Here is a 16,433-nt window from a genome sequence, read left to right as displayed (position 1 = left end):
ATGACTCCTAATTAAAACATCCACTGTACATGTTGTAATATAACTTTTAATTGACAAAACGTTTGTTAAATTAGCTAGTCGATAACAGCTGAGGTGAGTTTCCGACATGGCGCTATCGATATATCAACAGGTGCATCGATTGTAACTGTAACTAACTGTATAGAAAGTGGGATGGCAACTCCAGAGCCGTGTAAAAACAGGGAAAACATTTAAAAAAGCAAGGCCTCATAATTTTATGTTCTATTTCAATAAATTTAAAATAACACTGGAAAACAAATAATGGGAAGAAAAGGGCTTGTAAAAATAGACTTACTAAAAATATTTTAATTTGCCATCTCTAGAACTGCAGCATCAGCTAACATTTGGTGGACAAATTCAAAGGTGTCTAATTTCATTTGTGGATAAGATTAGTGAAAAGGCGATTTGATGTCATGGACGCTCCGATCAAGTTAGAGGTCAAAGTGGAAAACAACGTGGAAAGTGGCATTCACGAGGATGAGGACACTCCGCTACGGGAGGGCACAGGCGAGACTCCGCCGCATGCGTTTGCCTGCGGAGTCCCTATGTCCGCATCAGGTTGGAACAGCGATCCTGAGGATGGTGAACTTGTCCACCACTCGGTGACGCCGTCTTCGGACGAACATCTACAGGCGTCCCTAGACGCCAGTGAACCGGAGCCGAAGCACAAGATCAAAGAAGATGCCGATGCCTTGTTGGATAGCTTGCTGGCTGACCCATTCGTGATTAATTCCCCGGAAACCTTGCAGACCCCTGCCGATGTAAAGTCTAATGTGACGTTGGACTCCGTTGGGCAGGGCAGTCGTACCCTCAAATTGCTTCCCAGCGAATTTTCGAAACGCGAGAACTTGGACGACATGGATTTGTTCAGTCTTCAGGCCGCCAAGACGCTTGTACCAGACGAACAACTCAGTCTCACGCAGAATGATATGCCCATAGATGATCCGGAGGCAGCTGATCTTATTGCACAGAAACGAGAAATTCTGAAGATGTTGGAAATGACAGCTGAAAACAGCAAGGTTAAGCATAAGAAAAAGAAACACAAGAAGGAGCGGTCCCATCGGTCCAATAAACACCAGGAGGAGTCCAGGAAACGAAATCACAGCGCCAGTTCGCCGGACGAGAATGCAGACGATAGAAACCCGTTGGATTGCGATTATCGAGTTCGCAAGAAATATAAGAACCGAAGAGGTAGTGTCAGTTCGCAGAATGAGAGTTCGAAGGAGATGAAACTTCAGGATGCAGAATTGGATTACATTCCAGTGCGGCCTGATGAGCATTACATCCGACCTATTAAATTCTCCAATCTTATAGAGCGAAAGCCGCCCCAGGTTGAACCCAACACTGCGAATCTGTCCAAGGCAGACAAGCGTAGTCTGGCCGTCGCACGTGCGGAGTTGGTGCTGGAACAGATCCAGCAGAAGGCCAACAAAGATGAGCCACGGGAATTCCACATGGTGGACACCATCTGCAAGCTCCCTGTTAATGAGTCCTTTAGGAACCAGGATTGCTTTGAGAATCCTTCGCCAATTTGCAATAACATGAATGTGGTCTACAAGTTCAACTCCACGCCCGGAACCAGAATTGATTTGGCTAAATGGGGCTTGGAAACAGTTCCTCATGCTACTAAGAGGTTGCTGCGTCTACTGGGCATCGATGTGGCGCGGCTCAAGGAGCTCCAGAGCACAGTTAAGCCATCGCAGCGAATCCTTAAGCTGAAGAAAGAGCAACTTGAGCGGGGCCTGGCTCCGACAGAGGAACAAGAAACGGCAACGCTGTATAAGAATGCAGCTACGCAAACGGAGCGCAGAACCGCTTCCCGCGATGCTGGCACACAGGCTCGCTTGGAGAGCACGCCGAATGGAGCCTTCTGGCAGAATCCCCACTTCGACCCCATGAACCTGACTCAGCATCAGTCGAACGTTATGTTAGCCCTGCAGGAGATCTACCAAACATTGCCTAGTGCCACCATGGCCGTCAAGCTCTCCAAGGCATTGGCACCTGCTCTGGCAATAATAAAGGGCCGACAGCCATAGTATTCAATACACTGTCTAATCCAACAACCCACTTTCATTTTCTTTATATAATATAAGGATGCACATGCATTATACATTTATAACAAGTTGTGTTTTCTGTGACTTACAACCAGGACTTGCAAACAAAGTGTCTTTTCTTAGCGTACCGTCTATACAACTACATCATTGTGTAACCCAAAAGGCAGAGTTTCCACAAAGTCCTCCAGTTATTAGCTAATTGCGTTAGAACTAATTTGTAACTAAGCGTAGCTGGCACTAAATGGCCATCTCATTGGCTGGTTTCACCTAGTAGAGAAGATTGTGTCATTTTCGCACTGTAAAGACGAACGGGGCTGATTCCTCTTCCTCCTGCTGTTCCAGCAGAGTGGTCCTTATCGTGGTCCGGTGGTCCTGGGCCTCCACGTCGTCGTAGTCCACTGAGGAGGAGCGCAGCAGCTGGAACTGTGAGTTGGAATCGTTTCTGGTGATGATCAGCGAGGCGGGTCGAGGTCCTATTAAGGATTAGCATATTATTAAGAACGGGTTTTGGCTTTAGATTTGGTTAACAAACATTACCTGGTGGCGGCTTGGTTGTCAAGCGCTTGCCGGCACCTTGGACTTCCGGCTGGCGTTCGGAAACATACTCGACATTTGGCGTTAGCTTGGTACTATTATTGTTGTTGTTGTTGCTGGTCGCCGTTTGTTGAATCGATACTCGCTTGTCGGCTTTGACGCTTCCCTGCTGCTTTAAAATAGATTCCCGACCTGACGGCGCTGGCACAGAGCCGGAGGCACCGAGCAATGGGGTCGTCATTGCTGCTCCGGCAGTCGGTGTGTCGAGTTCTAAAAATCATAGGGATGAGGAAGATTAAGTTAGGGTTCTTGGAGGGATTACCCATCGCAAAGGGTGCTATTCCCCAACATATATGTATGTTAACCACGTGAATTAAAGCAACCAATTAACTCAGAACAAAGGTTAAAGGCGTAACATAAACACAGATAGAAAGCTCAATAAAATGCAAGAGGTAACGAGTTGTTCATAAGATTTATCATTTATTTGATGCTTCATCTAACGCTAGGGATAGACATAGGATTTAGTGGAGTGGTTAGAATACCATTAGGTTAGTTGTTCATGTGTTGTGGGCGATTAACAATTTTAAATATATCGTGTGTGTGTGTTTGTGTGGGATGTGTGGCAAATAATTAATAACTAATCTTCGGCATATAAACATTGGAATGATTTAGTAATCGCACAACTCAAGTATTAGTAATTGCCAATAATACTGACCGAATCAAAGCTAGGCCAAAGCAAGAATAAAACAAGTAATACGAGAAATCGTGTTTCGGATGATATGATATTGGTTTTTGGTCCAGCCATCAAAATGGTTCAGTTTGTCAGACTTTAAAACGTAAGTACGACTCAACCCCATGCAGCTTAAATAGGTGTCCAAGTGCAGTCGTTAGCCCCATGCCACTCAGAGCTTGGTGTCATCGTAGGCCTGCTCGCCCGAGGCATTGGGAATGACCACCACCATGGGCAAGGAACTGGACTCGTGCAGCAGCTCGCTGCTTATCGAGATCTGGCGCGATGCCCGATGATAACCACCTCCACCACCACCACCATACACCGAGTCTACATGCATTAGATCGAGCGTGCTATCGCTCAGATCGTTACCATTGCCCAGGTGCAGGTGACTGCCACCTGAACCACCATGACCAACGGGTGCACCCACCAGAGTGCTCAGACTCTGCAGGGAATGCGAGCTGACGCTCCGGTTGTACTCCGCATGCAAGTACTGGTTGTTGTTGTTGTTGCTTATCTTGACCCCGTACTGCTTCTGATCGTCGGAAGGCGATCCGAATTCGGAGGACTCGCGGATGGGTGCTAATTGCAGTTGTGCGACTGCCGCCAACATCTCACCTGTGGGACTCGGTCGCTCGCTACTGGCCACATCCTCGTACGCCTCCTCATTCAGAGTCTGCAAGGTGCCGCAGATCATCTGCTCCTCCAGCGTGACCTGGCAATAGATGAAACTCATTAGCTAATGGATTTACTAAGGCATTTGATATTGATCTGTTATGGAATTGCACAAATGTTGGCTTGGAATTTTGGGTTTCAGTCTGTGTCGCTTAGTGTCTGAGCTTTACCTGCAGATACTCGTAGTCATGCACTTTTGACTGCATTTCATATCGGATTGTTAAAATGGTCGGAATAAGAATAGATCAAAGCACATGAGTTAGAGCGAATCGTTCTTTTGAATATACAACTTTCCGATCCTACAATTCTAAGACTTTTGATGGCTCGCCTTACCTGCTTCTCCATATGACTGACGGAGTTCTTTCGCGAGAGGGACTCTCTGGGTGGCTGCATCAGGGCATCCGTCACATCCTTAATCATCGGGACATTCGATGGTGCCTCCAACGCACCCGGTTGCTGCTGCTGACGCTGCTGCTTCCGTGGCAATCGCTCGCATTCCCGCAACGTGGTGATCAGCAGGCGGAACAGCTCCCAGTGGCCAAAGCTCAGGCCCAAAACCTGTTCGTAACTCGTCGATTAATACGGAAGAAACTTTAAAATGATAGTAACACCTTACCGATTTCAGATCCGGCATATCGCAGTGTTTCAGCACACGTCCATTGATTGCATTCTCGCGGAGCACGGGCGCTAGTTTGGGCAACGCTGGTTTCATGTCCTCAATCCGATCCAGCAGGCTGATGACTCCCTCAACGGTCAGATCGGTCAGCTTGGTTTGCAGGATATCGTCCTGTAGTAAATGAAAAACATTCATTTAAGCCTATGTTTCTATAAATTTAAACTCAAATCACTTACACCAAACGAATCACTAGGTGAGTTAATAAGTGGGGTGACAGGTTCTGTGCTCGTGCTGAGATTCCTGGAGCGTAACTCATTGGCAGGATACTCGTTCTGGAACATTTGGTAGGGTGGATAAGCCTGCGGCGAAGGCACATAAGTGGTGGGTGCTGGGAATTGACGCATAGTATTGGAAACGCTGGGCCTTGCTTGTATCACTAGGGAGCCCTCGTCCTCGATGGTTTGCTGATCCTCTGAAAAGTAAATACTATTTAGTTTGCGCCAGAGTTTTATTTTTATTATAACTCACCCTTTAAGACCTTTCTTAAGTAGGGATCCAGATTAATGGTGAAGGGCAAGAAGATGCGGAGATCCGCCACGAGTAAATCTGATTTGTGCAGCTGCAGGAAGGCGTCGAGCTTTCGTTCATCTCTATCCAACTCCAGAAGTGGAGCAGCTTCTCTCAAGTAAGCGAGTTTGGGTCGCAATCTAAAGGATTGAAGTAGACATAAGATTCTTTCTAAATGAAATCACGATTAAGGTCTTAAACTCACTTCTCGTAAACACTTTGCAGCGATACACTCTCATCAGCATTGCCGTCCATGAACTGATCGTGATGCAGCACTATCATACTTGCTCTCAAGGGCCACTGCTCAGTGAGATTGATCCAAGAACTCAGGCGATACCAGCTGAACTCAATCTGGAAGGCCTTTAGCAAGCGCACCGTGATGTAGATCACGTTCATTAGGCGACGCATACTGCGTGGATTGACATCGCTGAAGTAATCATCCGTGAGCACAATGCGCGATAGATCGAGCACGGTCTGGGGATTCTGACCCAGGCGATGGAGATTGGAACCAGTAGAACTGGCCACGGATTCGGAGAGACGCAGCTTCTTTCCACCACCTCCTCGGGCGGGCCCGCGCAGCTTCTCCTGACTGGAGATTATCTCAGAGGCGTTGGACAGTCGACGAGCGGATACAGAGTGACCCAATGTGGGTCCATCGTCTGTCTGGTAATCTCCTCCGCCACTTCTCTTGAAGAGCAGTGCTGTCATCTGGGCTCGTTGCACCTTTCTCAGTCCGGAGTTTTGCAGATAAACAGGCAGATGCACCAAGTTTCTCAGGAAGTCATGTCCTCCGATTCCGCCCTCCGTGAAGAGTCGTCGACTATTAGCCTCCGCTGCTTTGGCTATGACATGGGGATCCACAGAAATGAGCAAAACAAATGGTCGGTTAGGTGAAGATAGAAGCGTTTGCACCGCATTCAGAAGAGTGAGAATTCTCTCCGTATCGCAGGAATCCAAGGCGTCGATCACACCAACTAAGCGGCTCTGCTGATTGGTGAATGCATCGAGGCACTTGACCATGTCCGTCATCACGGCCACCTCGGCACCCAGCATAGTCAATGGAGCCGACTCACTGGACCGAACTGCCCTTTTTAGTACTCGGATGTGAGAGGTGAACAGGGATACAAACACCTTGGCCAGGACATGGAGATGCGTACAGATCAGCGTGCCCATCACGGCAGCAATTACATAGAGAGCCACCAATATCTGTTCCTTATCTTTCTCATCGGCAAACGTGAAGTATGCCACGGTAAGAGAGATGCCAGTAACCACGGTGACAAGAGCAAATTCAAAGATCAAAACGATTGGTATGCAGCACATGCGTCGCCAACGCCAGCCAACATCCACTTTCAAGCACTTTGGACGGAAGGCTCGGTACAATCGCGTGGCCAGCCATCCGTAGTGAGATTCTATAGCATCTAAGAGAGCGGCCAGCATATGAGCCACTGCTCCATCACCTGTGGGCGAAGCGCTGTTGGCCTCCGCAAAGTGGAACCGAACGGGCTTTGCCTGTGAATCCGATTGGGGTCCCGGGGGATGGCAAAAGGCCACCTGAAGTATCAAGCGCAATCTCGTCATTCTCTTCTCCAGACCGTGTTGCACAGAGTAGGCCCACTGCATGTCCATCTGGTAATTGCAGTATCTAACAGCTGCCAGGAGCAGATAGGCGAGCAGCAAGAAGCCGACTGCCGCCGACACGCCCACAACCGCTGACCAGGTGCTCAGTCCCACAATAGTTCCAATGAGCAATGCCACATGAAGACAGACGATGAAGAGCAGGCCACTGGTTCGAATCGGTGGTTCCGCCCACTGGCGCGCAAAGTTGTTCATCTCGTCGCGCAGCTTATTTAGCAGGAAACTCTTTCCACTGCCCCATTTGGCGTAGAGTCCAACGGTAATGGGAGTGGTTAATGTCGGCTCACTGAGCACATCCGCCAAGGCCGAGGAGTACAGTTCGTAGCCCAGCATTCCCTCGGAGTCCTCGTTGGTGTTCAGACGTCTGGCGCCAAACACTTGACCCAATATGGTCTTCTGGTGTAGGGAGTCAATGTTGTAGGGCGTTTCCCCAGCTTTGTTGGCTCTATACAAAAGCTGACTGTGCTTGGGATTACGCAGGAGGGCCTCCACAATTGTCTTGCTCCTCGCCCGCATTGCGATGTGCAGGCAGGTGTCGCCCCTTTTATCGCTAGCGGTCACCTTGGCCTTTCGATCTAGCAACAAGTGCACAATCTCCAAGTTGCGATTTCTGACAGCTCTCAGCAGCGGAGTGTCGCCATCCTTGGTGGCGGATTCGAGGTCGGGATTGGTGGCCAACAGGAGCTTAACAATCGGCGTATGTCCTTTCTCCACCGCGGTGTAAATGGCCGTCTTGCGATCCTTTCCCTGTATATCCACATCGGCATGTTTCTTGAGCAAAGCCTCGACCACAGTTCGATGTCCTGCTTTAACGGCATGGATGAGCGGTGTATCTGCTCCGCGATCCTGGATATTTATGTAGGCACCAGCCGCAATAAGGGAGGCGGCAATATCCTGGAAACCCTCTCGACTCGCTATGCACAGGGCAGTCATTCCATCCTTGTCCAAGGCATTTACATTTGGTTTCTTCTCGAGAATGGAACTAACGCAATCTGTATGGCCGCCGGCGGCTGCAACGAGCAGTGGCGTCCATGAATACATGCCAGCGGTGTCCACATTGGCTCCCGCCTTAAGTAAAGTATCCACAATCTCAACGTTTCCGCGCCGGCATGCCCACACCAGGGCTGTGGTTCCGTACTTATCACCCACGTTCACTTTAGCGCCGCGTTGCACCAGCAGCTCCACGATGTCCTTGTAGCCACGGCCCGCCGCCCACAACAGGGCGCCCAGGTGGTAGTTACCATGGGCATTGCCATCGGCTCCTTTGTCCAGCAGAAGGCGCACCAGCTCCGTGTGTCCGCGATAAGCCGCCCACATCAAACTGGTCCAGCCACCCTGTAGAAAAGTTTACGAATAAGACGGATTCAGAAATGTATGTGGAGCAGAAGACTTACCATATCGCGATGCTCCACTTCTGCGCCATGGTCCAGAAGCAGTTGGACAACATCTAGGTGCCCGTTGCGGGAGGCACACAACAGTGCCGTCCAGTTGTCCAGATCCTCCGCTTGAACATCGGCACCACGGGCCAGGAACTCGCGGACAAAGGCAGTCAAGCCTCGTCCAGCAACTACCATCAACACCGTGGTGGCATTCTATAAGAGATTCGGAATAGAGTCAAGTTTCTATTTAGCTTAAAGGGACTCACCTCGTCCCGATCATCGATGGTAAGATGACGGCTGTCCAAAATGGCGCGCAGACCGGATATATCATTATTATCGATGTACTGCAACAAGGCACGATGTCCCAGCGAACCCATGGAGTCTCCGAAGCGATTTATGTTCTGAACAAAGAGTTGATGGTATTAATGGGTTTCCAAATGTATTGTCGCAATTCATATTCTCACTCAAAAACCGAAACAAACTTCATGCAAATAAAAACCGTTTAGTTTTAGCAAAACTTGTACCAGTTATTCGTGTTAGGAAGCAATTAAGAGATAGAAACCATAACTCATATTTGAAAATGTTGTAACTTTGGTGGGGGGAAATAGAGGACATCAATTAGAGACTTCAGTTGTCTCCAGGGGTCAAAGTTGAACATTGTGCATGCTTAGTTTAAGCCAAAGGAACCACAACATTAGGAAGCAATTATTCTTACACATACAGAAAAATAGTTTATCTTAGTGCTAAATAATGGTGTGCTGCCAAAATTATCCACAGGTCCATGATTGACTCATCGAGCTTTAGGGCCAATAAAGAAATTATGCGGGTTATAAAAAAGCCACCACCGCCAATCATCGATGGGTAATTGTGGAAATAATCAGTTCTCCAAGAAATCAAATACAAAGGAGCTTTCTAAAAATATCAACGGGCAATTCCTGGGACACATGCCATCTAACACAAGCGACTCCCCAGACGAATCTGATGTCGTGGTCCCTGGGTAAATAGACACTCGTATGGTCAGGTAATCGCTCATCTTAACGATAACGTCACAGATTGCCTTATTTGTTATTTGAACAATTGCCAAGCAGCGTTCCGTCCCACACGCACTGCAGTGGCTTGGCTTTAATTTATTTTTTATTTGCCTATTCTAATTAATTGTGTAGAACCTTCGCTCGTTCGAGAAACGAAACATACAATTGGATCAATAAACCATTAGCAATATGCCTGGTTGCTTATTGGCGGGCCAAGTCGGTCGCTCTGGTTGTATTCAGATTTGGATCATTCGCCTTCGCCATGGGTTTGGGTTTCATTCGAGGTGTTAAAATGCACTCGGGCATAACGAAGGGAAGTAAATATCTAAATATCAATAGATACAGGCATAGGTATATTTATTGGCAAACAAAGTACCGCCTTTGACTTAGACTTATGTTAGATCTAATTGCTGACTTTAAGCACCCTAGGAACGCGTCAAGTAATGGCGTATCAGCGCGGAGTTGTCTGGCCGAAAGGAATAGATAGACACAAGATTATTCAGATAGCTCCAATTTACGATGGCGAGTGTGTGTGGCGCGTGAGTAAGTTTTATTAGTCTCGAATATGTTTATTTATATTTTTATCTCTGCGTTTTTCGCCCATGCAGTGGTAGTTCCCATTAAAACAGGAGAACCTTTTTGCCAAAGCCCAATTAACTGAAATGAAGTGTGGTTCTAATACCCCCGACTAATTAAATCAGCGAATACTTTACATTTTTCCCCTTTTTCTTCGCCGGCGATCGCAAGTTGTTCAAACTCAATCGCGAGGCATTGAGAATCAATTCATCGAAGCTCTTGGATAGTTTCATCTTGTCAGCTGACCACCACTCGTTCCACACACTCCGCTCTGCAGTTTTGACTTTGATTTTGATTGTGATTTGATAAATTGTATACTATTTGGCTTTATTCGCGGTCTGTTGTACGTGCGTCGGGCTGATAAAACTCGGCATTCTCCGCACCGGTTTGCCACAGATCACTAGCTTCGCCAGACACACACTCTCACTGTATGTGCATATTATTTCTGCATTTTTCCTTGTAGCTTTGTGTTTTTTATTGTATTTTTTTTTTTTATTTTTTAGCTGTATGCCACTTTTCCGCGCTGCCAGTTAATTGACAAATTAATTCCGCCGGGTATTTGCTTTCTGGCCGTGCTGCGGCGTACACTGCGCACTTTTCCTGCTGCTGCTGTTTTCCGATGCAACCTGTCGCCTTGGTGGCCCGTCGACGTCTGAGACAACTGGGTTATCAAGCGTTTTGCTGCCGGACAGTGCGATTTTAGGTTTACACGCGACCCGAAGCGAGCATCGCTGTTTTCTGGCCGATTACGCTCGATGTGGGTGCTTTTTTTTGGCCGAGATACGTTGGCCACTTAAGCGCTGGCTTATTGCTGGTGGCCCGCGCTTCGTGCCGCAAATGTGGTAAACGAATTGTAATTGGACACTCGAAACGTGTTTGCCGATTTTGGAGCTGTTGCTTTTGGCCGCCGCTCCTGCTGCCACGAGCGTTGCACCAAGACTGATTGACCGACCAGGTTTTGTGGTCACCACATCGGGTCTGGTTATGCTCGCACTGCCTTGCGCAAAGAGTTTCACTTGAACTGGTGCTCAGGCCGCTGGCCCCGCCGACTCCATTGGCTTCCAGCACGGCGTATCCTTTGGCCTTTAAACCATTCAAACCAATCAGCTAATTAGTTTGGGGTGTGCGAAGTATCTGTATCTCGATAATTACGCGTCACTTGCGGCGATAGGTTTATACTGAGAGTACTCGAAGTACCAGAAGTACTGGCGACACTGACTGAGCGCGATCGATAAGATGAAGACGTTAAATGAACGATGGATGGCCAATTCGGATGTTTGTCTTCCGACTCGACTCGAGTGGCTGCAATTGAGTCGCAGTCGCACGTCACTTGAGTTTGCCTAATGGATTCTCAGCGTCGAGGGTTTGTATAGTAACATTGTAATGGGTTAAGTTTCGCTGCGTCAGAGGAATCACAATCCAGAGGAACATCAGCAAAGTGCTATCACACCATCCGGTACACCAATAGTGTATGGGGTTATATAAGAAGAGGAATTTACATGTACAAGTAGTTCCAGCTGATAAGCGAAACATTTGTCAGACACCCAACCGTAGTTCACGAATAGTTTTAATTGCTTTTGTGCAGCATTTTTCATGTTTTAAATGATGTGCATTTAATTAGCGCTTTAAATTATTAATATCAACTTAGGCAACCTTAAATGCAAAGCGTTTTCTAAAAGGTACTATCCATAAACTACAAATCCTTTGTAACCTTTTGAATGTAGTGGCTATATCATTCAAGGTACTGTATCTAAACATCTTTGTTTTTGTGGCTATTAAAACACTCCTTCAACTGAAAATGGTGCATTGCAATGGCACAGCTAGGTGTTCTTCGTGATCGATGGATCCATCGACTTAGTATGCAGAGTGCTGGTAGTAGTACCTATTTTGCTACCCGCAACTGTGGACCAAAGCACCCGTCTTGGGCGTGCGAGCAGAGTGGAAGAATGAAAGAACAACCATTCTTGGGACATTAGTGGCACAGAGCGAAGCAGTTAACCAAAGTCGGGAACGAAGAAGCGACTGCAACTAGAATGTTTATTTTTAGATGCGGTGCACGCGACCCATACTGGTTTTTAGTCGATGGCAGTGTGTGTGTGTGTGAATATCGAGTATCTATGTACACATGGGGTTAGGCCAATCTCGGGGGTTAGGATCCAACAAGCGGTAGAGCAACAAGGTTACAACACCAACTTAGCCAGGATAATCGGCATTTACGTGGGCATGGATGTGGGAGAAGCGACGCAAGGCCAGATTGAAGTGACTGAAACGGCGGGAAGGACTCTGGTTGGAGTGCTCCTCGTGCTCCTGGTGGGGAGCGGGACTGCCCTTTCCCTCAGCCGCAGCAACCGCTGCATCCGTCTCCTCCTCGATGTTGATCACGAAACGGGGCAGGGAACTGTGCGGCTTCCGCTCGGTCCCATAACTCCGATGTGGCTGGCGGGGATTCCTGTGGTTAACCGCGACTATCACCCGCTCCTCGCTCTCCAGCAGTGGTTGGTGCAGGGACTGAATGTCATGGTGGTGCAGGTTGCTGACCAGAGCACCGATGGTGGAGTGGCCAGCGGTTCTGCTGGGTGAGCTGGGTGATGCTGTTGTGGCTGGAGTTGTGGAATCGGAGACCGGAGTTTCCTCTGCGATGGACGCCCTCTTTTGTGGCTTACGTGAGTGACCATCTTTCGGCATCACTGCTGATCTGGGTTATTCTGTGTTTACGCTGACAATCGCGAGATGCCTTAGTGCTCTCGTTTATCTAGGACGTGGCTTAGTTAGTATATCATTATTTACGTGACTTAAATCGCTACGAAAGCTCTGCGCTCTACGGCAGTTTAGCTTTATGGAATTGTTAATGCTACTATGACTGACATGTCTTGGTCTAATTAAGGCTGACTGAACGGAATGGCAATGAAAGCCATTCCCTAAATGATTCATAATTGACTGATTGATGCAATTTCATTGGGGATTGGGGTGGATCTGTCGATCACGCCGGCTTTTCTCCAGGGTTGCCTTGGAAAGAGAGAAGAAGGGCGGACAGGCCGATAAGACGCACCTAATACCCAGCAACTGACAACTGTTCTTGCTATCACATGATATCTGCGGCTAGTTTCGCTGATAGTAAGGGAGCGCATCTCGGCTATTAAGTTCTGACATTGCACTACACTTATCGCGGACACATTGCACCCGGAACACACCTCACTCCCACCCGGATTCGTCTTTAGGCGGGATTTGAACATCTTCGCCAAACTCTCGCCGCTCAGTTCCGTCTTGAAGGCCGCCTTGCAATCGATGGAGAAGATATACTACTTGTGTGTATGCCGAAATTCAATTTGGAGTCAAACGAACGTTGGGCATCGAGTGCCGCCAGTGAACTGCCGGCACTTTGCATGGAAGCATCGTATAAATGCCTGGGCGACGGGCACCAAACGATCCGCTCTCTATTTAGTTTTCATTAATTGGGCAAACAACAGCACGGATAGTCTGATAAGTCGGATAAGCAATGGATACTGGCCTGTATATAACCGCTTCCTTATAAACAACAGACAACACACGCTGATTATCGTATCGTGTTAATTACCTTTTTATTTCCCCCAAAGTCAAATAGAAGTTGAGATTCACACCGGAAAGGGATGAACAGATTCGGTTATCTTCAAAGATTTTTGGTAATTCGAGGGTGCTCTTAAAACTTTATAGGGTTACATATTATCCTTACCTATAGGATTGTTCATACTAAATGGGGTCAAAGGAGTAATTATCTATATAATATTGCCTACTTTGAGGAATCGCATTTGCTGGCTTCGAAAGCCCCTTTAACTGCCTTTTGGCGCAGTTTGTGGTAATTGTTTTATTGAAAGACAGCATACTTTCGGGATTGGGCCTTCAAGTGATGTAGAATTCGTATCGACAGTTGGTAGTAATTTGTGTTCTAAATATACACGAAAGTATATCTTGATATTGAAGGGTGTGGGTGATTCGCGACGGCGCGACTAATTGTGACGATAAAACAAACATATGGCGCTATCGGTTAAGCAATCTGCTTCGGCAAATGTATGGAGCAGTATCCGATAAGCAGTCGCCATTGGGCATTGGGACGTAGCATATGCCGGCTGAACCCACCTGGCTGGCATTACCACCGCGGCCGAAGGAGCCGCGTAGGAGGCCGAAGGGAAAGATGCTGCCGTAGCCGCTCTGATCGCCCCGCCGATCCTGTCCAGCACTGCTCGTGGTTGGGGAGTCCGTGAGCGGATCCGGATTCAGGGGCGACATCTCCGAGTAGGCACGGCCCACCAGCTGAAGTTTGGGCGTGCGCCGCATGGTTATGGCGATTACAAACGGTTAATGGTGAGGTAATCCCGGAACACCTTTATCTTTTATCAGTTTTACAGCACAAACATTTGCGTTTCCCCTTAAGGTTCACACAAAACTGGGCATCTTCGGGAGGAATCGGGTGATTTATACGATCAACATATATTATATTCAGTTTGTCTAGGCAAATTAGCGAATGCCGCGATTGCAATCTATTTCAAATATTATGGAAAACACAGCGATTACGATTAGAGGAGCGCACGCGGCGCGCTCTGCTGGAAAACTAAATGGAATTGGAATTGGAGGCAAAATCGCTGGCGCAGAAAGAGAATCGTCAATCGCTCTCCTGGCTCTCCTTTGTTTTATTTCACTTTATTTTCTTTTTTGATAAAACCAAAAACAGTAACCCCAAAAACAGCGGTGTTTATCAAACTAGGCGTGTGTGCCCAGTCCAGACACACACGTGATGCGCGAATGTGGGGCTGTCGCAATGAAAACAAAGCGAAAAGCAAACGAACTACCAGAACTACCGAAGCAATCGATACCCTTGATAATTAATAGGTCTGTCGAGGTTTTACCAGACAAGAACGCACTCATGGCAAGGAAACTTATTCATTGCTACTCATTGTTTATGGATAAGGAGAAGCACTAACAACAATGATCACAACTCATTCTAAACATCATAATTTATGTACACAATAAAAAGATCCTCAAATTTTAAGAATGTTTCTATTTTTGTAACTCTATAAGTTTAAAATAGGAAATAAAACAATTGATTTGTGGGCACATAAACCTGTGTGATTTATATCGCAGAATAAGTAGCCGTACCTGCGAAGCTCACTCAACGCGGATTAGAAGTGTTATCTTATCAAACATTTGATGGCCAATTTTAAACACTTCTCAAACGACGTAAAACATGGTTGGCATGTTAATCAGCCAATTTTAGATCATAAAAACATTTACTCATCACAATAGTAGTGACTAATGCTACGGATTGTAATTATACAAAATTCTTTGATAAAAAACAGTCATTCGCTGAGAGTAAAGAAAATATATGTAACTATACATAATGGAGTTCGTGCGTCCAATTTATTTGAATCACTCACTCGGGAATTCGAGATGCGTCTTTCGCCATTTGCTGATATGGCTAAATGCGATTCCACGAACCGCGAAATGGAATACACCGGAACACTTTCGACCATCTTCAAGATTTTGCACTATATATTTATGCAGCTTACCGTCAGATGTCGGAACGATACGAAAACAAACTGAGACACTCCAATCGATGAAATCAGGTGCGATCAATGATTGCCAAATGTCTGATTTATCTCGCAAATTAGCACATGATTGTGAGGCGGTTGGCTTAAAGAAGATCTCAAGTACCTTTACGGATTTGGATTCCATCGCTTGACAAGATCGTTGTGGAAAAATATAGAAATCAATGCACGATCAGTTCAAATTAGCACATTAAATTTGACGAGCGGTCAATTACTGACGATGATGTATTGAAATTGTGTATCTAGATCGCATTTAAGCTACCTCCCCACTTCGAGGATACAAAATGTGGAGTGCACGATAAGGGGAAAGATAAAGAGTGCCTTACTTACGAGCACTCAAGGTATTATGACGGATTACATGACAGATTACAGTTTAAATAAATACCTACAGCCGATAGCGCTCCCTTCAAAAGTAAACAAATAACTAAATTCAACTAGTGACGACTGCTAGATGAAAGCGAAATTCGCGCGGGACTCGGAATAGATTATTATTATTATAAAAATAAATGCGTCTATACTGTAAGTGTGTATATTGCAAGTTCTAGGTCTCTAAGTTTATTTATGTAAACTACGTATACTTTGGTGTGTGTGTGGGAAACTCAAGAGTGAATAATACGATGGAGAATAAGTCAACTATTTAAGTGTACAATCTGTTAGCACATTTTGAGGCTACTTATGGGCCACTGCTAAAGTAGTCTACTGTATAATTATCGAATTCGGTCGTGTCTACAAATTAAAATGAAGCCTGTGTGATGCGGCATATTCAGCGGATCGGGCTAGAACCTGATAGCTCACCTGCCGACTGGATCAAGGGCATATATATCTGCGTGTCCGGATTTCGGGGTATATCCTTGGGATTTTCTGGGATCTGGATCTCGAGACGGAATGACAACAAACGACAGCTGAGCAGCTCTCGACAACAGCTGAGCGCACGTGTATCTGTATATGTATCTGTATCCGCGTAGCCGTATCTGTGTGAGTGCGGGTGGCTCAGTGTGTGGGTGCCAACTGAAACGTCGATAAAATATTTTTCTTAATC

At 46.7% G+C, this 16,433-nt stretch overlaps 2 protein-coding genes and 1 long non-coding RNA gene across 15 annotated transcripts; 2 read left to right on the top strand and 1 right to left on the bottom strand.

Moving 5' to 3' along the window:
- Positions 1–126: 126 nt before the first annotated feature.
- On the top strand, positions 127–2,137 carry LOC6735532 (protein panoramix). 2 transcript variants are annotated; one of them, XM_016181446.2, is made up of 2 exons: positions 127–217; positions 342–2,137. In XM_016181446.2, the coding sequence occupies exon 2, from the start codon at positions 432–434 to the stop codon at positions 2,052–2,054; it is 1,623 nt and encodes a 540-aa protein (XP_016028884.1). In that variant the 5' UTR covers positions 127–217; positions 342–431; the 3' UTR covers positions 2,055–2,137. The 2 variants fall into 2 exon arrangements, with proteins under 2 accessions (XP_016028884.1, XP_039147345.1); XM_039291411.2 differs by having other exon boundaries at positions 144–190.
- On the bottom strand, positions 2,074–16,328 carry LOC6735531 (kinase D-interacting substrate of 220 kDa). 11 transcript variants are annotated; one of them, XM_016168652.3, is made up of 13 exons: positions 16,190–16,327; positions 12,033–12,567; positions 8,475–8,609; positions 8,224–8,421; positions 5,400–8,164; positions 5,156–5,334; positions 4,864–5,099; positions 4,628–4,798; positions 4,345–4,569; positions 4,182–4,211; positions 3,955–4,051; positions 2,610–2,876; positions 2,074–2,545 (listed from the first exon to the last, which is right to left on the bottom strand). In XM_016168652.3, the coding sequence occupies exons 2-13, from the start codon at positions 12,498–12,500 to the stop codon at positions 2,358–2,360; spliced, it is 4,959 nt and encodes a 1,652-aa protein (XP_016028872.1). In that variant the 5' UTR covers positions 12,501–12,567; positions 16,190–16,327; the 3' UTR covers positions 2,074–2,357. The 11 variants fall into 11 exon arrangements, with proteins under 11 accessions (XP_016028872.1, XP_016028876.1, XP_044778321.1 ...); XM_016168656.3 differs by lacking the exon at positions 12,033–12,567 and having other exon boundaries at positions 16,190–16,328; XM_044922386.1 differs by lacking the exon at positions 4,182–4,211.
- LOC27207802 lies at positions 14,016–14,339 on the top strand. 2 transcript variants are annotated; one of them, XR_001600569.3, is made up of 2 exons: positions 14,016–14,153; positions 14,224–14,339. It is a non-coding gene; the product is annotated as an uncharacterized LOC27207802 (long non-coding RNA). The 2 variants fall into 2 exon arrangements; XR_001600570.3 differs by having other exon boundaries at positions 14,017–14,158.
- Positions 16,329–16,433: the final 105 nt, after the last annotated feature.

The sequence above is a fragment of the Drosophila simulans genome, chromosome 2R (genome assembly GCF_016746395.2).
Source record: "Drosophila simulans strain w501 chromosome 2R, Prin_Dsim_3.1, whole genome shotgun sequence".
Lineage (NCBI taxonomy): Eukaryota > Metazoa > Arthropoda > Insecta > Diptera > Drosophilidae > Drosophila > Drosophila simulans.
Note: the sequence above shows the minus strand (reverse complement) of the source record. Positions and strands in the feature narration are given on the sequence as shown.

Excerpts from the sequence above, each read along its gene's own strand:
- LOC6735531 (XM_016168652.3), bottom strand. The coding sequence starts at position 12,500 with ATGCCGAAAGATGGTCACTCACGTAAGCCACAAAAGAGGGCGTCCATC. Across the intron at positions 4,570-4,627 it reads ATATGCCGGATCTGAAATCG|GTTTTGGGCCTGAGCTTTGG; the intron begins GTAAGGTGTTAC and ends AGTTACGAACAG. Across the intron at positions 2,877-3,954 it reads CGAGCGACCGAGTCCCACAG|AACTCGACACACCGACTGCC; the intron begins GTGAGATGTTGG and ends TATGATTTTTAG.
- LOC6735532 (XM_016181446.2), top strand. The coding sequence starts at position 432 with ATGGACGCTCCGATCAAGTTAGAGGTCAAAGTGGAAAACAACGTGGAA.